The sequence below is a fragment of the Malus domestica genome, chromosome 03 (assembly GCF_042453785.1).
Source record: "Malus domestica chromosome 03, GDT2T_hap1".
NCBI lineage: Eukaryota > Viridiplantae > Streptophyta > Magnoliopsida > Rosales > Rosaceae > Malus > Malus domestica.
The window spans coordinates 29,025,295-29,047,651 of record NC_091663.1 but is presented as its reverse complement, the minus strand read 5'-3'; the positions used below and the strand labels follow the sequence as shown (position 1 = coordinate 29,047,651).

The 22,357-nt window shown below is 35.3% G+C and overlaps 1 protein-coding gene and 1 long non-coding RNA gene across 2 annotated transcripts; one reads left to right on the top strand and one right to left on the bottom strand.

The window, feature by feature from the left end:
- Nucleotides 1-3,384: 3,384 nt before the first annotated feature.
- LOC139194508 (uncharacterized) lies at nucleotides 3,385-5,243 on the bottom strand. The gene is made up of 3 exons (XR_011579440.1): nucleotides 4,136-5,243; nucleotides 3,887-3,958; nucleotides 3,385-3,797 (listed from the first exon to the last, which is right to left on the bottom strand). It is a non-coding gene; the product is annotated as an uncharacterized lncRNA (long non-coding RNA).
- A 13,166-nt stretch (nucleotides 5,244-18,409) lies between these two features.
- LOC103429570 (indole-3-acetic acid-amido synthetase GH3.6) lies at nucleotides 18,410-21,027 on the top strand. Its single transcript, XM_008367721.4, has 3 exons — nucleotides 18,410-18,870; nucleotides 19,095-20,026; nucleotides 20,149-21,027. Exons 1-3 carry the CDS (start codon nucleotides 18,545-18,547, stop codon nucleotides 20,733-20,735), a joined length of 1,845 nt encoding a protein of 614 aa, XP_008365943.1. The 5' UTR covers nucleotides 18,410-18,544; the 3' UTR covers nucleotides 20,736-21,027.
- Nucleotides 21,028-22,357: the final 1,330 nt, after the last annotated feature.

Below are 22,357 nucleotides of genomic sequence, written 5' to 3'. Positions count from 1 at the left end.
AAATAATTAATATATTTATTCCAAGTCATCATCTGTTAGGTGTCGTCGGTATTGGCATAATTAACGAACTTAGTAGGTTGTCGTCGGTAGGGTCAAGGAGTGTAGTTGTAAAAAATAATCAAAATCGGAGTTAAAATAACCGTTAAATCGTGATTTTTTGTTTTATAACCGTCGAAAAGTTTTGTCCCGTTACTTGATCTTTGAATGTTTGTTTTTTGCAATTTTTGGCATATGCGATCTCGAAGTATATACAAACATGTTTGACGGTTGGATCGTTGAAACTAGTTTCGCATAATGCGTATCCCATCAAAACAATATATTCACTAACACTTAAGAGTTTATTCATACTTTCATTAAGTATAACATAAGATTTTGTGGTATCCACTAGTGTAAATATTTTAAATTGAAGATCGAGTTCACTCATTGTATTCATATAAGGTCAAGGAGTGTAGCTATAAAAAACATCAAAATCGAAGTTAAAATAACCGTTAAATCGTGATTTTTCATTTATAACCGTTGAAAAGTTTTGTCCCGTTACTTGATCTCTGAATTTTTATTTTTTGCAATTTTTGGTGTATGCGATCTCGAAGCATATACAAACAAGTTTGATGGTTGGATCGTTGAAATTAGTTTCTTAGAATTTGTATCCCATCAAGTTCAATGGTATATATATACGCCAAACTTGTTTTGATGGGATACACATTCTACGAAACTAATTGCAACGATCCAACCGTCAGACTTGTTTATATATGCTTCGAGATGGCATACGCCAAAAATCGCAAAAAACAAACATTCAGAGATCAAGTAATGGGACAAAACTTTTTTACGGTTATAAACGAAAAATTACGATTTAACATTTACTTTAACTCCGATTTTGATGATTTTTTACAGCTACACTTCTTGACCCTATATGAATACAATGAATGAATTCGATCTTCAATTTAAAATATTTACACTAGTGGATACCACAAAATCTTATGTTATACTTAATGAAAGTATAAATAAACTCCAAGTGTTAGTGAATCTATCATTTTGATGGGATACACATCCTACGAAACTAATTTCAACGATCCAACCGTCAAACATGTTTGTATATACTTCGAGATCGCATACGCCAAAAATTGCAAAAAACAAACATTCAAAGATCAAGTAACGGGACAAAACTTTTCAACGGTTATAAAACAAAAAATCACGATTTAACAGTTATTTTAACTCCGATTTTGATTATTTTTTACATCTACACTCTTTGACCCTATATGAATACAATGAATGAATTCGATCTTCAATTTAAAATATTTACACTAGTGAATACCACAAAATCTTATGTTATACTTATTGAAAGTATAAATAAACTCTAAGTGTTAGTGAATCTATCGTTTTGATGGGATACGCATCCTACGAAACTAATTTCAATGATCCAACCGTCAAACTTGTTTACATATGCTTCGAGATCGCAACATTCAAAGATCAAGTAACGAGACAAAACTTTTCGACGGTTATGAATGAAAAATCACGATTTAACGGTTATTTTAACTTCGATTTTGATGATTTTTTTTACAGCTACACTCCTTGATCCTATATGAATACAATGAACTAATTTGATCGTCAATTTAAAATATTTACAGAAGTGGATACCATAAAATCTTATGTCATGATGATCAATGAAAATTGAGGATTTTGTAAAAGGAATAACATGCAAGCTTTGAGTTCCATTGGCAAGGTTTAAACTTTTGAGAAAGGCTTCACAACCTTGAAAACAAAAACTCTTTCATTTTGCATATCCTTGCACATTTAACATTTTGTAATAGAGTAGTAGTGTATGGATGTTTGTTATTAGACTCTTATTTTCGAGTGTAGATGTAGTACTTAAACGACAAATGTGTTTTAATGTTTTGAAGTAATACTTATGCGGCAATGTGTAGTATGTGCAAATTTAAGAAAAAATATATACCTGTTAAGGACCCGTTAAGATAATGGGTGAGACACGACACGACCCGTTAAGATAACAGGTATTACACAAAAACGATAAACACGACTCGTTTGCCAGACCTAGTTGCGTGCCACCTCATAAACTCATCCTTAAGAAAGATGCAAGAGAGGAGGAAGAAAGCACGGGGGATAGTATATAAAGACCATCAATCTATCGCTTACAACCGACGCCGAGTTTCAAAATATTTATAAAAAAAAATCTATGTCGCTCAGAACCGACGCATGCTTTAAAATATTTAAAAACAATAATTAGTGTCGGCTAGAAGCGACACCAATACTTTATGTCACTTAAAAGTGACACTATTTTTTTAAAGCGACACCATTATTTAAAAATTATTAAAATGTATGTCGGTTTTAAGCGACAGTAAATCCGACGTCATGTTCAGTAGGTGTCGCAAATGTCTTGTCCGCACTATATTATATTAAAGCGACATCACCTAGTGACACAGTAAGTCCATTTTCCATGAGTGTTTGCTTCCAATTTGGAATTGGATGAGGACCCCCAGTTGGAATCCGAAGAGGATCCAAAGTTGGAATTCATTGCAAACTTGAATTGAAAGAGATTGAATTGAAATAAACTGAATTCAAAGTTGTGTGAATTATAGCCCAATATCCACCCTATTTATAGTAAAAAAAATTCAAATCCAACGGCTAGTTGACGTCGGCTACCAACGGCTAGCTGATGTCACTTAGCCGTTGGATTTGAATTTAAGTTGTAGTTTTTAAATAATAAATTATGTTTGGCCCCATGACCCTTTGGCCCTCGGTTGGAGACGGAGGCAAATATGGCCATGTACTGTTCATTAAAATATTAATATCTTGGAGAGCTAAAATGAGCCCTTTGACCCACTAGAAGAAAAAAGCTCATCTATCACGGTGAATGTCCGTGATAAATTGCAATCCACCACGGACACTGTGCCCGTTAGTATTCTGGATGTGATAAAAAGTCTAATTTTCTACCACGGGCTATGCCCGTTGTCAACTGCAATATGATCACGGATTGTACCTGTGGTAGATTGAGATCTAACACCACGTGCTATGACCGTTGTCGATTACTCATTAACCACAACTAATGCCCGTGATAAATGGCAATTCACCACGGACATTATGCCCGTTAGTATTCTGGATGTGATAAAAAATCTCATTTTCTACCACGGGCTATGCCCGTTGTCAACTGCAATATAACCACGGATTGAACCCGTGGTAGATTGAGATCTAACACCACGTGCTATAAGCGTTGTCGATTACTAATTAACCACAGCTAAAGCCCATTATAAATTATTTTCCAAAATTAAAAAAAAATCATTTAACAAATATATATATATATATATATATCTGTATTTATATATTTTAGTATAGAATAACCAACAAAATTGCAGATTTACTACAATATAATAAGCACAAAAAAAATACTTGATAATATTATAACATAATTTAAAAATTCTTGAGTTTCCAAATGAATACATAAACGGAAGTCATAAAGTATTATCCATGTAGTGCCTAATGAATACATAAACGGAAGTCATGAAGTACTATCTATGTAGTGTCAAAGTACCATTTTCTAGTCTAAGTACGAACTAAAATTACTCTCCAACTCGGACGTACTTTGATGGCCAGGCAATTGTACTAGACACAGCATCCTCCAGGACACGAAATTCACTTGTAGGGCGGTACAAAGATATATTCTCCACTTTGACAACAGTTACCCAAACTTTCCAGCAATCAGGACCAAGCACCATGTGATGAACTTTCGCCTCAGGATTTGTTGATTCTATTTCTCCATCACATTGTATCTAATAACATTGTATCTAATAACAAAACAAAAACAATCTAATTATCAACATCTGCTATGTCTTATTATATTTCCACTGTGCTATACTTGGGATCATATATGTACCTGAGAACTAGCTTTTGAAGTGTGTCTAGAACCATCGTTAGCCTCTGGTGCACTTTTCTTATTACATTGTAACTGATAAAAAGATAAACGCAAATAATCAAAATCAAAAGAAACAACTGATAACAAGATAGATGCAAAGAAACTATTAGCTGCATAGACTAACTAAGCCTGAAAGTGAACATGTTCACTATTTTCTTTCTATCTAATGATGAAGACATCGAGATAAGTTAAACAAAATCAGTTTCATACCTGGGGAGATGATCTGGAAACCTGGTAACTGGAATTGGGAACCTGTTTTACACCATTCTTAGTTCTTTGGAGATCTATACAGCCTCCCTGCGACTAGTGAATACGCAAGAAATAGAAGTTGATCAATTTCAGATTCAACAAAATACCAATATTTACTATAAGTACGTCGTACCCAGTGCACAAGGCTCCCGCTTTACGCAGGGTCTGGGAGAGGTGAATGTCGGCTAGCCTTACCCCCATTTTATGGAGAGGCTGCTCCCAAGATACACAGAAATAAGTACAAACTAGAAAAATCATACTGTCATGACAAGAATGATGCAGAACATAACGAGATGGCAATTCATAATTTATTACCTAATGAGTACCATCAAATTTCAAATGAGTTAAGAAATTCCAATTTCAGTCTTTATTGCATCCACCAAGACCCAGACATCATGATGGGGTCGAATACCATCTTGGCAAAAGAAAATACGAAGATAACTGAATTAAGAATTAAGTGCTCATGCTTTTAACTGATCCTTTAGGTGCCTAGTTAAACCCGTAAAGAAACAGATACAAGTATCTTGTGAAAGGCTTCACCCTTACACTCTGACCAATAAGTAATGTGCATCACAGGAAACAGAAGGTTTATTCTTTAATGCCTCAAGACGCCTATAAACTTAGCAAGAGAAATTTATGATTTCACAGTTAAAGAGTATTAATTCCAAAGTTTTTAGGTGACTACGAGAAATCTACAGAAATTCGCCCTCCTCCAAAACAAAACTCACACAGGTTCAAACAATGCAGCACCAGAATATACAAAATCCAAGCATCCAAGATTGCCTTGAAAGAGTTCTACGTCTGTTACGAATATAATCTTCTCATTGATAGAATGCTTGGTTAAGATAACAGTCATTGGAAATAAACGTAAACACCGCAAGTGGTAAACCGAAAGAAAGTTCAAATGCAAACAGAGCAAAACTTCGACTCGAAAAATGATATTCGGTACCAGAAAGTTGCTTCATCCACAATGCTCACATAAGCTCCGCCACCGATAACTAAGCCTAAGGTGGCTGCTGTCAACAACCGCCATCGACTCGTAAAATACCAATATTTACTAATGACCCATTTTTACCTGAGGCCTATTTGTGGAGACTTGAATTGCATCATTGGTATTAGTTTCTTTACCATTTCCCTGCAGCCACAAATTCAAAATCTGAACAAATAGTTTTCATGGGCATGTCATCAAAATCTGAACAAATAGTTTTCAATTCAACAACCACAAATTCAAAAAGCATTCCAGCCGATAGCTACATACCCCAATCGCAATCATGCATATACAAATCACAAATTCAAAACCCTAGCTCCCAAATTAACCAGCTCAAAATCTGAACGAAAATTGAATTAATTTAAATTAAAACCTGCTAAGAATAGGAGTGTCGGCCCTCGCAAGCAGAGCTCTCATCGAAGTTCTTAGAGGGGTACTTGGCGGAGACCATGCCGACCTCGAACACCAAGTTGTCGCCGCTCGACCGGATTCCCGTGATCGACCACCACTGGAAGAAGGCCCGGACGCTGATGCCGTTGATCTCGGCGATTTATGACGATTCGAAGATGAGGGGGAAGGGTGGATGGATGACGAGTCGATGAAGAGAGGAGATGAGGGTTTGGTGGGTTGGTGCAGAGGAGTGGAGGGATATGGGAAGGTGGGGGAGATAGTGGACGATAAAAAAGGATTGATGGTTTCTTTTTAGGGTTTTCGTCCAGTTTCACGTGAGGGGAAAATAATTGGGATTTTAGATTTTAATATCTTTCAAAATATTAAAAATAAAAAACAAAAAAACATCCACCACGGGCCAAGGGCGTGGTGAATTTTCAAAAGGTTGTGTGTGGTCGTTTGAAGTAACCACTATGAGCATATCGCATGGTGGTTTTGATATTCCATTACGGGAATAAAAACCGTTGTAGATTATTCACTTTTAACAACGGACCAGAACCTGACCGTGGTGGATTAATGTTATCTACCACGAGCTACACTCGACCGTGGTAATTGAATAGTTTCTACCACGAGCTGTTGATGTCCGTGATGGAATTGATGTGGTAAATATATTGTTATGTACTAGTGACCAACCATCGGTTAGAGATGGCCTTAGTGGTTACAAAGTGAAGGTCGTGGATAAGGACTCCACATGAGATCAGTGTGTATTAAAGATGATCTGCTTTATATACGTGGAGTTGTTGTTCTTGGTTCGAGGAACCTCTTATGCTTATTTTGCATTGTTTATTTGATTATAATTAGTACGCTTTTTTCAACCATATAATGTAGTTTTTCGATATAAATTATTTATAATCAACGTGTTCATATAAATTATTTTTTTCTTAAACTAATCCATGCTCAACGCATTAATAATCTGCTATGATACCATATTAGAATTAGGTCAACCAACCCACAACGCATGAAAGAAATATAATTCTAAGCGTGGGATTTTATTTCTCCAACCCAATATCAAAAGTTACAGATTAGGGACGTAGCTTTTGTGATAGTGGGTGCGTGACTGTTCCTGTTGAGCAGTGAACGTTTGATAGCAGTTCACGCTTTTGTAGTAATGGAGTAATTATACATCGTCTTGTCAAAATTTGGTTTGGTTCATGCATGACGTGGAAACCATGGCATCATATATTGTCCTTGATATGAAATCTCATTTGCTCTTTGGTTTCAATTTTCATTCTTTCCCTTTTATTTGAGGACATGCCCCAGGGCAGGGTGGTACAATCCAAGTACTGAAATCTCAGCGTCCCTTCCATTTTACCTTTCTGCATATGATCATGGATCATCTTGTTGTCGGCCAATTAATCAGCGAGATCACTATATAAATATTATACATATATAATTTGAAACGAGTAGAATTATACATCTTTATCTTCTTTCCGTATAGCTAATAATGCTTATGTGATCAATTGTTTCCAAGTTAAATTTAAACTGTGCTGCAGTGTAACCGTGTAAGTGAGATTATGTACATTCTGGTTGAGCAAGTTCGGGTAGATCGCAATGTGCAAAAGAGTTCGCTATTTCAAGCTTTTAGCGCTTATGTTGTGCCCTAGTCTTTTGTTTTTTGTTTTGATTAAAGAATGTATGCCCTGTTTTTTTCTTTTTTTTTGAGACGAAAGAATAATGATTTATTATAACTCTCTCCATCCTTCATCACTCTCGTGAAGAACCACCAGGCAATGCCCACACTTGCCGGTTCATCAAAACCAAAGTCGAATGTTCAATTATAAGAAAATATCGAAAATTTCTTACAATTAAATGAAGAGATCAGATTTATTAAGAAGGTAAATTAAAAATGATAATAACACTAAGATGACATGGAATCACAATTATTGGATCTGTTTAAATAAAGTGGCCTAACTATTCGTAATAAGACTCACAAATAATAACCTATATCTAGTTTACTCTGAATTAAAAGACCTTTTTCACAATAATATCGCTTGTAATACCTATTTTTGTTTTTGAAAAGAAACACGTGTGCATCTTTCCCGACGATAGGAATTCGACTGTGCCGTTTTAGGTCAGTGTCATGGTGGAATATTGAAAATTCTAGACTTAAGATTGACGTTTATGATTGAACGTTTGCATATATGCATTGATTGCTTACAACTTATAAGACAGTCTGAAACGGACCGGCTTCTCTGCACTCTCGGTTTTCATACATTCTCATCTTCTACTATTTTATGCGATCACGGTTAAATTACGTCAATATTTTATATTGATTTTTTTATAGAGATAATAAGAAAAAAATTAATCGTGATATAAAATGTTGACGTGGTTTAATCGTGACAGTAAAAATAAGAAGGAATGAGAATGTATGAGAATTAGGAGGGCAGAAAAGCCAGATCCTTCTGAAACTTCTAGCTAATTAATTCAGTTCCCCTAAAATTCCAAAAAGAGCAAACCTAAACCCTAATATGTGCCCATCAGGCACCAGGAAATTGACATTTGACAGTTAACCCTAGTTTGCTCATTGTTCAACCTGAAGATTTTATTGCAAAATTTAAATTGTTTAAGTTATTATTAACCAGAACAGCTGATATTGGAGAGATTATGCCCTAACATACAATTTGAATCACTTGTATTCCTATGCTTCCGTTATAGATGGCATGATGATACATGCCTTAATTCCCTTTGATAAATAGACGGAGTAGGATTCTCTCCCCTTCTATTACCATCCTCTTCCATCCCCTCCTCTCACACCCTTCTTTTTGTCTTATTCTTTATATAAAAAATTCAAAACAAGATGTAGATATGATGTAATCACAACTATTTAAATAAGAGGGGATGTAAAGGGAGAGAGATTAGGAGATGAGAGAATCCTACTCCAAATAGGACATCAACGCACAGAAAGTCAAATGAAATGACAAAAACACTTCTGATGTAATACAAGATATCACTGACTTGAAAAGTTGTAGAACCATATACAAAGAGTTTTTGGGAAAGTCCATGAACAGTAGGACATCTTCAACCATGTTGCCTTCCTTATACATATGATGAATGTTATATATGGCAATGATTATATCATCCAGCAGAGAAACACAACATTTTAGAATAAAAACTTATGCTAATTTTATTATTATTATTATTATTATTATTATTATTATTATTATTATTTTGCATACATAGCACGCATTGTTGTATGGTACATTTCTTCAGGTGTCGAACCTTTACTTCGTCAAAACTTTCTTATCATCAGTTGTCATACTTCTTTTCTCCTCAACTGGACTACGCTAGATGTAGGACTATTATAACTGATAATATCAAAGATTTTTATTACTGATTATATGCGTACAATCGATTATACCTAATTAAATTTTCTCGTTATTAGTAGCTTGAGTTACATTGCATGGGGTTACTTACCTAATAGGCTAATAATGGTGGATCCTTGCAAAAAAAAAAAAAAAAAAAAAAAAACTCAAGATGTAAGAGTTCGTTAGGGGTCATGGGCATGAGAAAAATTTTAGTGTGCGGGGAACACATGCTGGTACACCAAGTGTCATAATACAAATAAATGGAAAATTTTCTAGTATCCATCCACTTTATATTATGACACTTGATGTATCAGACCGTGTTCTCGGCACACTGAAAAATTTCTCCATGAACATATAGGTTAGAATTTGAGACAGACAATAGAATTGGTGTGGGGGGGGGGGGGGGAATTCAACGGATGAGGATCCTCTCAGGATTTTCTTTGTATGGATCCTAGGGATCCTCATATCATGGCCATTCATAGTACATCGTGCAGTCAGTTTTCGTTAAATACTATTTGTGTTTAATTTTAAACAAATAAATTTAAAATGATTTCTAAACGTACGATGTACGATAAATAATTAGGATGCGATGATTCTTACAACTAGAATCCGGATGGGATCCAAATTCAACTTGTACTTTCTTCAACAACTTTCAACGTGCCACATTTTTCCTGCTTGAAACATGTTTTACAACCCCTCATCATTTTGTTACTTTGATTACTTTTTCACCTGAAGAAAATAAAAAGATTCCACCAATAATTCAACAAGGTAGGGCTTGCCATCAACCCACAAGCATCAGGGTCCTCACTCCATCATTACACAAATAGGAATTGCGAAAACAATATTCTTGCTTATTAATTTTCTGTGGGCAGGGTGCAAAAGCCGAAAAACTACCCACCATGAAAAACCATATGATTTTGTACCCTGTTAATTATAAAGGTTTTTCTTATCAATATATAGGTTAGTTAAAAATTGATTAGAAGATATTAAAACATGCATGCACAATCTCCAAAGCCCCTTTTCAAGAACTGTCAAATGTAACATAGAAAGTTTACCTTGATCGATCAGCCATGAATCCCTGAGTTGCATGTGATAACTAATTGTTTATACAGATTGCATCAAAATTTGAATCTGTTGTGGCTAATTAACTTTTGAGTCAATTTAGATGGTGTCACTTTATTGAATCATGGTAGTTAAACCCAATATTTTACTGTCACATTAGGGCAGCAGGAAGCTAGCTTTACGATACGGTAATTATTCCTTTTGCATATCCAATAAAATGCTTCCATGCATGTTTGTGCTGTCAGTGACAATTTTTTCCATGTTACACCCAAAGGGCAGCTTGATATTAGGGACCACATTATGGGTCTCTTAAAGTTAATCATATCTTAAAAAGCTTAAACGAAAGATTTAGGTTTTCTGTGTACTCTGTGCTGGAATTTGGTTTTATAGTACTATATATATGTCAAAGTGATTTCTCATTTCTGCCATGCAACGAGAGAATATAATGCGAACATATACTTGCCCCACAAATTGCAGTACCATCATTGATCAATGTGAATGGTTGTGGCTTTGCGCCTTTTGTAGTACTTGTGCATGCACATATTTTAAGTTACACTACGTAGAGGCACCTATAAATGCATGAACGAAATGTAATCCCAACCAATTAATCGATAATTTTTTTCGTTTTAGTTATAATGCTAACACATGTCATTATCAATTTACACATGTTATAATATATAATATTTTATTATTAATGCCATACTTTAAAATATAAATTCTTCATTCACCATGTTACAATTTTATGACATACAAATTAATAACATCACGTAGCAAAACTATTGTTACACTTTCGTCATCTATTAATAACTTGAAAATAAGGCGGATAACTAAAGATGATTTTATGCTAGCTGCCTCAAATACCAATTCCCACCATCTGTCTTAGTATTATAATATTTGTGATTTTTTTCCTGTTTGTCACACCATTGATTTTTATACCAAAAATTAGTTAACAAAAGCAACCGGTCGGTTTTTCATTAGTTTTTTTTTTGTTCTGTCCCTAATGTGGTTATTTACATTGACTTGTTGATGAAGAGCTAACTCGCAGTACTCATTTTCCAAGTATTGTACATTTTCAATGGAGCAATATTGGGACTCATGCTAGATCGAATACTCCATTACTTATTGAATCAAGAAATGTTATATTGCCCAAAATTTGGTTCCGGTTACTCAGTTAATTTCACGCCTAAGTACTCAGGTAGATCACAACACAAATCCCAATTATTTATGTGAGCAATGCATGATTCAAATTACCCAATAAACAACAAGAACATATTAGCTACCACATATTCCAATTGTATACATCTCGGTTTCAAAAGGCAATTGCAAATTCCAATTTGGAAATGTCTTTTAAGTTGACTTGTAACCAAATTGGAAAAGATTCTTGGCAAAGATTTACAAAGGGACAACATAAAAAGAATTTACAGCGATCAATTATTTATATAACTCCAACGTATATAGGTTTATTTACTTATTTTTGAACAAACACTAGAATATTTACGTAGAAAGAATTTACATGGGACAACATAACTCTATAAAACAAAATCATTTCTTTGCATGAGTCGAACATAAAATATGTTTTGAGTAAATGAAGACAACTATCACAAAAATAAAATCGTAACCAATACAACAACCATTGTTGACCTCAAGTTATAAATAAAAGGCTAAATTATAGCAAAGGTCTCTGATATATACCACGAGCTTAGTTTTATCCCTGAACTCTACTAATAGTTTCTTCCATCCTTGAATTATGTCATTTGTTGCAGTAATAGTCATTTTCGTTAACTCTGTCAACTTTTCCTTTAAGTTGAAGGATAAAATATGAATTTCATCCAAAAATAAGAAAATGAATGTTTTTTTAAGAGAAATACTTGGCTCTTTAAGGATTGAGGAGAAAATTCTCTTTAAAATACTCCGTGACCTATTCACATAACTTCGTGCTTATGTTTAGAGGATTGATTAAATGATTTTAGCCTTAATTGATTATTTACAGAGATAATATTTACATAGTGAGGAGTAAATCCTCCTTAACCACGAAATTCCAATCATAATCATGAAATTCTATGAATAAGTCATGAAGTATTTTGAGGAGGAACTTCTCCTTAACCCTAAGGAGCCAAGCTCTTCTCTTTTTGAATAAATTAGATTCCTTCTATATAAAAAGATCACTATACCCTTAAATTTGATGGAAAAGAAGGCAAATTTGACGAAATAGACAAAAACTAATATAAGAATCTATGAACGAAAACTAAACATGAAATAAAGTTCAGAGACCTTTGATATCACACACTATATAAAATGTGAAGAAAACTAGGATAATAACCTAACAAGAGAGTAGAGTAGGGTTTCAAGAAAAAGAAAAAAAAGGCACGCACAACTGGACTAAAAAGTGGATATATATTGACATATTATGTTTGTATAATCAACAATATACTCTACACATTCATGTCTTTTAATTATTGTCATTATACAATACATAATGCTTATCCACAGATGTATCTTTCCCTGTTCCTCGAGATGTTAAATGAAAAATTACTTTTTATTTTCAAGTCAAGAAAAATATTTGTGGTGGTAAAAGGTCAACGGTCAAAGATTTGCATTACTGGCTCTGTCTCCCACAGAGGCACCACATTCCCTTCCTCTGTAGTTTGAGTTTGTATGGGAATTGGATCTTCTATGAGGCAATGCATCGGGATTCTACTGATCGGATAACATAGATCGTTGAATTTGATCAACGGTTATAATTATTATAAATTTAGAAAGATTCTTCTGTTTGTAGTAGGTTAAAATTCAACAACACATGTTGTCTAGTCAGTAGGATCTCAAGGCATTGCCTTGAAGAGGATCCAATTCCGTTTGTATGCATTGCAGAGCTCTCTCTCTCTAACATTGACACATTCATCAGTCAGTCGTTGGTATAAATTCCCAAAATCCCTCACACTCACACCAAGCACTATGTGTCCCACTTGGGCGCGGGCCTACCTGCTTCCTCGGTGCACCCGTCTTCTCCCAATTCTCCTCCCCCTCTTCTCCACCATGTGGGTACCACTTTCCCCCGGCCCTTACAGTAGCCCTAGAGCTTTGGGTCACATTTTCCCACCATTATTTTGGGGTTTTCTGACCCTGAACTTGCTCGGTTCCTCGCCATCCAATCATATTACCGGTCGGGGGTTTGACCAGTCTTAGATTAGGCCAAAAGGGTGAACAAATGACGACTGAGGTGGGGCTTTGACACGTGGTCAGATTGAGACAGCTCCCCGTGAAGTGTATATTGATGAATGCGTTGAGTCTTCCATCGGTGAAATACTAGGTCGATAAGGGTTAGATAATTAATTACTTGTTTTGACTGTGATTAGGTGAGAGACTTCTAGACTCCAAATCACAAGAGAGTGCGGTCAAGTTAGTAAGGGAAGGATCACAAAATGTTATATAAGAAATAATAGAGATGCACCAGACGAGCATTCCATAAGCATGTAAAAGAGGTTTTTAGATTCCGATTACATATCTCTGTAATGCTCATATGGTGCATTTCTAATTCCACTTATCTAATATTTTATAATTCATTGCTAACTAAATTGACCTCAAACCCTCGACATTTGGAAATCCCTCACCGAAACACAGTCTGGAAATTTAGTGACGAGGTAGCTAATGAGTGCTTCCTTGAGTCGTGACAACTTGGTAGCAATGCTACCAAATGACAAGACTTGTCATTTTGTATTTTAGGTTCAAATATCGTTAATAATGAGTTTGATACAACTTATCTTTAAGTCCTTTGCCAGGAGTCATACTCTACTTATATATGTGCACATGGCTATGCTCTTGACTTCTTTGTTATTTGAAAGAGTTTTTTTGTTACTATGAAAAGCACTTCTTAAGCACTTTATTTTTTTGTAAAATCATAAACTTGCCTTGCCCTTGCTTGTTTAAGGATAAAGAGGAATTGTTGTTTGAGTTAAAGTCAAATTAAAGCACTATTGATTAAAATGGGGAGTAATTAGGTTTTCATCCTTATTTTTACTACTCTATTGATTAAAACCTTATTACTTTTCAATTTTTGATCAAGGTCCTTTGTATTAATAATATCATTAATTATTTCAATAATAAATTTTTTTTTATTTCTAAATATATTCATTTAATATTAAAAATATTACAATTAGTATATTTATATTTATGGCTAAATTTTTATCATATATTTTTATTTTTAGTTTGCACCCATTTTTAATTTGCAACCCTTTTTTAATTTGTACCAATTTTCCTTTCAGTTTTAATTTGTACCCATATATTAATTTCTTTTTGTGCCCATATTTTTTAAAGTTTTATTTGTATTGTACCCATATTTTTTTATTTATTTGTACCCATTTTTATTTTTGCTAAATGTACCCATTTTGAAGAATGTATCCATGTTTTGATACAATAATTTTTTGGTTATTTTTTATGAATGTACCCATGTTTACACACACACACACAATAGTATATTTATATTTTAATATTTTTAATCCCACAAATTATGGTTTTTTATTTAAAATCTCATTACTATAAACAACTATAAATTTTAATTTTTAATTTAAAAAATATAGTAACGTACATAGAAATAAATTATCAATTAATTTCAGGGACTTGGATCAAAAATTGAAAACCAACAAGGTTTCAGTCAAAGACTATTCATAACTAGGGACCGCATCCAAAGTCTCCCTTAAAATGGTCCCCTAAAATCTCTAATGTTGGCAATTTGGCATTGCCTGTGGTATGAATAGGATTATCTTTGACCTAAACTTCATTTATAATTGGACACGTTAGGTATCGAATGTTAGGACTAATGACTGCTACTCCTTTGAGCTGTACGTATTATTTTCTTTGTGATAAATTAGATAGTTTATGTAAGCTTGCAAAACAACTTTTTTTCTTGGATTCAGGCCTATAGTTAACCATTCCAGCAGGGTGCATAACCGTGTTCTTTCTTTTCTGTTACATTAGAAGAAATCGAAACCCCAAGCTAATCACATTCTAACCCATTTTTCCAAACTAATTGTTATTTATTTCTAAGATTTATGAGTTATTCGTTGCATACGTGCAACCTTGAGATAGCCTGATTCCACTTGAAGGTTGACAAAGAAATGTGTTTGAATAAATAAGCTTAATATTGAGAGGAGGCAGGTTTTTGCTAAGCTTAACCGAGTAGTGCCAGCTAGTGCTTTCGTCTTTATCCTCCTATTTCTAATCAAGAAGTACATAAATAAGATACAAACGAATATCAAAACCTTAAGAGGGCAGACCAAATAATATAGGCGAAATTATTTTCTCACTATATCTGGCATTTGAAAAAGTTAAGTCCACCTTGACGTGTGCGTGTGTCCTCTCGTTTCTCTCTTTGTAGGAGCAAAGAAATCATGCATGCCAATCTAGTCACCCAACAATCTGAACAAGACAAGCTGCAACTACGTGCTCGCAAATGATGGAAATTCTCCACAAATTTGTTAGAGAGAAAAGAAGACTTTTGTGGCTTTCGATCTCTAAGGTTTTTCTTTTCACATATCCCAGCACTTAAATCGATCAAAGTTCTTCAAGAAGTAACAAAAAATAACATTTTATAAATAAATGACAAGAGTTTTTTTCTTCATCTACCCACTCTACTAGGGTTAGGTTAACTTTCTTTTTATCACTTTGTGTTCATATTATCAAAGATTCAAAATTCAACCATCTTACCACTTCAAATTAGGAAGCATCTCCTCATACACACAAAAATCCAACCCTCTCGAGTCTTCCTATAATCGCATAATACTCATAATCCCTTGAATATTACGGAAAACGTTAAAGGAGACATCTTAGAAGCGTGTATATATGCAATTCCATGTACTAATTAATGTTCTTTTCTATATAAGGTACTCTTTTTTTATTTTATTTTTTTTTAAATTAGAGGATCCATCATGAATTATAGGCTTACCAAGGAGGACATGGAATATTGCAAGTCGTCTCAAAGTTAACCTAATGTAGGAAATTAATGATCTTATCCTCACTCTAATGAGACAACTATTAGTTTAATTAATACAATATTCATTTAGCGAGTAATGCAAAAGAAATCACATTTTGATACCATATGCAGTATTAATGTAAAGCAGCTAGAGATGAACTATGCAGCGTAAGTTGAGATATAACCCCAAATTATTATAAGAATATCTTCCTATAGAATTTTACTCAGTTGTCGCATTCAATTATAATGGATGAAAGTCCAAATATTGGATTAAACTGAGTCGAAATCCCCAAATTTCAATGCCACCCATGATTTTGTTCCCTCCAAAATCATATTGGTTTCTTTACTCTTTTGTCAAGCTCATCCAATATTCTCATTAGTAAATAGTCACAACAGTAGTTGGCCATCAATATCTAAAAAGGTTTATATATTATCATTCATCATCTTTACTGAGCACCTTTAGTTGGAAATATAAATGTGTCTTTTATATTGACATGTTCTGATCCTGAAGTCCTAAGGACATCGGGATAGTCACATGCTGGTCGACACCCGAAAATAACACAAGCTATTTAATGAATGTATATGCTGAGAACATATAAATCATGCGTATAAATTTTATTTATTCAATGTAGCAAGATAATATGGTGTGACTATTTAGGACATCGGAATAGGAGCATGTCATATATTTCAGGTTCCACCCCTTCTTCAAATGGAACGAGATTAATGCTTTAATTATAGGGAATACTCACCATACACATCAAGAACAAAAAACAGAGATTAACTTGTCACTGGTTGTCGAGTCGTAGAAATAATCTATTTCCAAGGCAAAGCAAATATAACATTTTGCAGGAGTGGAGGAGTTCCAGCCGAAGAAAACTGTACTCCCCAACAGACTAACAACGTGCAGGCACAGGAGGTCCAATCATACACGTGTCGACAAACCAAGTTGGCAGCCAGCTGGCTGCTCCCACTTGGATACTTGAACAAGTAACCCTCCAAGTCTTTTACCGCACACAACTGCACACACTATTCTTCTTCTTCCGAATTATACTCGCTAAACATTGCTAAACATTGACTAAAGAGTAATGCAAAACCACCGGCGATAAAAAATAAATGAAGTGGCTGCCGGTATTTTGTGATAGATCCGTGGTACATGCGCGCATGTAAAGAGTGTACCTACTGCAGGTTTACCGGATATTGCCGGCTGTAAATATTTGTTTAAGACTTTCAATGGCCTTTAAACACCTTACGATGGTGGGTTATAAATTGTATAATTCTGTTTTTTTTTTTCCCTTGTACGACAAGTACCCTTTGATATGCACTGTTAGACCTGACATTTTGGATCCGACCCAACCCGTTAATATTAATATTTAAGTTGATGCTTAACGGGTCGGGTCGTTAACGGGTCACTTTAGGTCAATCCGTTAGCACCCGTTAGTTGAGAATATTTTAATTATTTCAATAAAGTCTTAACAACAAATTATAAACTCTATGAAAATAATAATAATAATAATAATTGTTAACGGGTGATCCGTTAACTTAACGGGTCAGGTTGAATCCGATCCAAACCCAATAAACCTGACCCGTTTACAGGTCTATGCATTGTAGTAAGTAAGTAGTCCACTACTTTCGAAATAGGAAAAAGGGGTTTTAAAATGGGTTAAAAACTTAGGCTTGCAAAAGGACAAAGTTCACATAAAAGTGATTTGATTTTAAGATTTTTATAGAATTAATATCTCATTTTGAGCTAAAGTTAGTGGGATTTCCATGAAATAGAATTGTCCAATTGGGAAAGGGATTTAGGTTTGTAAAGATTTGATGTACATCATAGGAAAGTTGCTTCACTTTTGATTTTATTTTTGTGGTTGCTGTGTTATGTTGTCAGAATTTGACTGATTGAATAACTTACAATAATAGTATAGTTTAGCTATTATTGTAGCATGTTGTCAGTCTGACATGTTATATTGTTAAACTTTTTATTAAATGCGTAATACAATTTAAAAGTCTAATTCAGCTAGTAGTGTAATACGTCGGTAGTCTGATATATGATGTTGTAATGTAACACTGATGTGGCATGTTATATCACTATACTCTTTGTTGAATGAACGATTCAAATTAACTGCATAGTCTAGTAATGTGCTACAATCTTGCATAGCATGTTGTGGAACTCATAATTAAATGAGGGATTCAAGTTCATGGTTTAGTCCAATAACGGAATGTGTGAGATACTCAGTGGAATTAGTTATAAGTTACCAATGACGGCAATGAATAAATAGAAACTCCCATGTTTTCATGTGAGAGTAGCAAATGTTGAGAAAAGGAAAACAAAATGATAATAACGGTGGACATTTACAACTATGCCCTTCATTTTATTCTTGTATTTACTTTCCCATCCCCATATAACCCTACAGGTGAAAGCAAAGCCACCTCCATTTCCCTGCTCTATATAAACACCGGTTCTCCCTTTCTTTCTCCCCCACTCCTAAACCATCATCTAGTTTTCATCACACCATCTCTCTCTCTCTCTCTCTCTCTCATACAGTTTCAAGCCAATCTCTCTCTCTCTCTCTCTCTCTAATTCCAAACTACACACAAACACCATGCCTGAAGCACCGAAGAAATTTCTGAATCCCACGGAGGACTATAACCTCCAAGACAAGAACAACAAGATCCTTCACTTCATCGAAGAAGTCACAAAAACCCCCCACGAGGTTCAAAAACGAGTCCTCGCTGAAATACTCACCCGCAATGCTCACGTCGAGTACTTGCAGCGCCACGGCCTCAACGGTCACACTGACCGTGACACTTTCAAAAAAATCATGCCCGTTATCAAGTACGAAGATATCCAGTCCGATATCAACCGTATCGCCAATGGTGACACCTCCCATATCCTCTGTTCCAAGCCCATTTCTGAGTTTTTGACCAGGTGGGTTTTTACATTTTACATTTCTTCATGCCTTTAGATCAACTTTTGTAATTGATTATTTGGATGATTTTGTTGATTCAAGCGATATTAATATTATAAATAATTAGTAAACAACTGGACTGGGATTCGAACTTGGGTATAGCATACTGTTGTAGCCAACTTGGTTACGTCTAGGTCTGCGGTTATTTTAATGGTTAGGCTAAACGGGCTTGTTTTTGTTGCAGTTCTGGCACATCCGGAGGGGAAAGAAAACTGATGCCAACAATTGAAGAGGAGCTAGAGAGGAGGTCTTTACTTTACAGTCTGCTGATGCCTGTGATGAGCCAGTATGTCCCCGGACTGGACAAGGGCAAAGGAATGTACTTTTTGTTCATAAAATCCGAGGCCAAAACCCCCGGCGGACTTGTGGCCAGGCCGGTCCTAACCAGCTACTACAAAAGCTCACATTTCAAACAAAGACCCTATGACCCTTACACTAACTACACCAGCCCCAATGAGACCATCCTCTGCCCGGACTCCTACCAAAGCATGTACTCCCAACTCCTCTGCGGCCTCTGCCAGAACAAGGAAGTCCTCCGAGTCGGCGCTGTTTTCGCCTCTGGCTTCATCCGGGCCATCAGGTTTCTTGAGAAGCACTGGACTATTTTGTGCAAGGACATAGCCTCCGGGACTCTTAACCCCCAGATTACAGACCCGTCGGTCCGCGAGGCGGTGATGAAGATCCTTAAGCCTGATCCGAAGCTTGCAAGTTTCATTGAGGGTGAGTGCCGGAGGGACTCTTGGCATGGGATTATTACCAGGCTTTGGCCAAACACAAAGTATGTGGATGTGATTGTGACCGGGACTATGTCCCAGTACATTCCGACACTGGACTATTACAGCAACGGACTGCCTCTGGTTTGCACTATGTATGCCTCTTCGGAGTGCTACTTTGGTGTTAATCTAAACCCTCTGTGCAAACCCAGTGAAGTGTCCTACACTCTTATTCCCACCATGGGATACTTTGAGTTCCTCCCGGTCCAGAGGAACAATGGGATTAATACTAATCCCGTCTCTGTCCGCAAATCACTAAATGAGAAGGAGCATCAAGAACTAGTTGATCTTGCAGATGTGAAGCTTGGACAAGAATATGAGCTTGTTGTCACAACATATGCTGGTAAGTGGTAACTTTTTTTATTTTTTAATTAATTTTTTTGTGTTTAAGTGATTTAATTCATGAAATTACAAATTTTGTTATTTTTGGTGCTGAAGATTGACCTGGGACTATTTAATCCGCAGGACTGTACCGCTACAGAGTGGGGGATGTGCTAAGAGTGACCTCATTCAAGAACAAGGCACCGCAGTTCAACTTCATCTGCAGGAAAAATGTTGTCCTGAGCATTGACTCGGACAAGACTGATGAGGTGGAGCTCCAAAACGCAGTGAAAAATGCCGTGAACCATTTAGTCCCGTTCGAGGCCACCGTGACGGAATATACTAGCTATGCGGACACAACAACAATCCCGGGACACTATGTGCTCTTTTGGGAACTTAGCTTCAATGGGACAACTCCAGTCCCACCCTCGGTCTTTGAGGACTGTTGCCTCACCGTCGAAGAATCCCTGAACAGCGTCTACCGGCAAGGCCGGGCCTCCGACAAGTCAATCGGACCACTCGAGATCAAGATTGTCGAGACGGGGACGTTTGACAAGCTCATGGACTATGCCATTAGCTTGGGAGCTTCCATTAACCAATACAAGACCCCTAGGTGTGTGAAATTTGCACCCATTGTGGAGCTCTTGACCACAAGGGTGGTCTCAAACTACCATAGCCCCAAGTGCCCCAAGTGGGTCCCAGGCCACAAGCAATGGTGCAACATTGATTAGGAAGGGATTAAAAAATAAAATGGAAGGGGAATGGAGTAGCTTTTGGCCCACTGATTTTAGAAGAAGCCGCTTTCATGGAGGTCCACAAGAAGTGCTTTTAGGGAAAGAGTAGTAACTACTACCATTTTAATTAATTAGGTTAACCTTATGTTTTTTATTTTCATCTCTCTCATTTTTTTGTGGAAGTTTTTAGAGTACTACTTTTTTTTTTTTGGAAGTTTATAGCTCCTTTTTCTACCATGTACAAAAAAATGTTCCAGTTTCAAGGAAACTTTTTTTCTTTATTGTTTAATTAGCTGTATTTATTTATTTATTTTTGGAAAAGAGTTGTTTTTATTTACTTGAATTAATAAGTTTCATTACCACTTAGACAGTAGTACTAAGTGGCCATGAAACTTTTTTTTTTCATTCAAAAAAAAAAAAGTTTCTTGGTAATTTAGTATCACGGTCTAATGATATTATTCTTCACTTATAAGTGAGAGGTTTTAGGTTCGATTCTCGCTAAAGATGAATTTAAACCACATTATTGTTAGCCCATTATGAGGCTAAGTTCAGCCAGATAATATCGTTTCTTCAAAAGAAGAAGAAAAAAATTCATGGGAATTTGATTCCTAGATCCTGCCAGGATTCCTGTCCACTGAAGTATCATGTGCCTTATAACGGCACTGAGTGAGAATCTCAGAAATCCAAGTCCTTTCTTTTTCACTCAAGAAAAAGGGTCACAAACTTTTCCCATATTATATGTAGTAATTTTTTTTTTGTTAGTATTATATGTAGCAATTGAGTTACTAACATAAAAACAATGAAAAAGATAACACTTTTTCTAAAGATAAATTATCATATTCCTCCCAGTGACTTGTTCCACGAGCTAGTCAAAGTGACCAAATAATGTGACTTAAGGAAAAAGGTTATGACCCATATGGAGTATTGTAATCACATGATAAATATATTAAGATAAGTCCAATGAAGACAATATTGTTTAACCAAGTTGGCTATAGTATTGTACTCCACCATGTGTACTTAAATTTAATGAAACTATACAATTTTCAAACTTAGATTTAGATGAATTTAGTGTACTATTCAATCATTTGTCTAAACAAAATTAAAGTCGAATTTATCCAAGAAAATTAGGCATATGAAGATATATAGAATCGGATAAAGATAAACTAATTCCATTTCTTTGCTAGACAAAGTGACCATGCAAATGTCGTGGAATTTAATTCAAGAAATTAATTATGTATATAGAAGGAAAATAAAATTGGATAAACTAAAATTCTTGGTCGATCTGATCAACTATGAGGGCTGTATATGGTCATATTGCAAAGTTGGGATTTATATATAGACTAGTGAAAACCAAAATTTGTGAAGTGTGCAATAATGTATGTGACAAAATTGCATGCAACCTATACTTTGGCATTATTTATTTTGTATTTGAGTGTTTGTTTTGGATTGGGGCATTGATATTTATCCGGAAATTTGGTGCAAACCGTCAAAGACTCAAGGGACAAAGAAGTGCTTGGTGCTTTGATTTGGAAGGGAAAGACAGATGAGGTTGAAGCAGAAGTTATTCCCTGTTTGGCCATTGTCTTTGATAGGAGAAAACAAAAGCAGTTTTTGATGTT

Coding starts and splice junctions, on each gene's coding strand:
- LOC103429570 (XM_008367721.4), top strand. CDS start 18,545: ATGCCTGAAGCACCGAAGAAATTTCTGAATCCCACGGAGGACTATAAC. Junction 18,871..19,094: donor ATTTCTGAGTTTTTGACCAG/GTGGGTTTTTAC, acceptor TTTTTGTTGCAG/TTCTGGCACATCCGGAGGGG. Junction 20,027..20,148: donor TGTTGTCACAACATATGCTG/GTAAGTGGTAAC, acceptor TTTAATCCGCAG/GACTGTACCGCTACAGAGTG.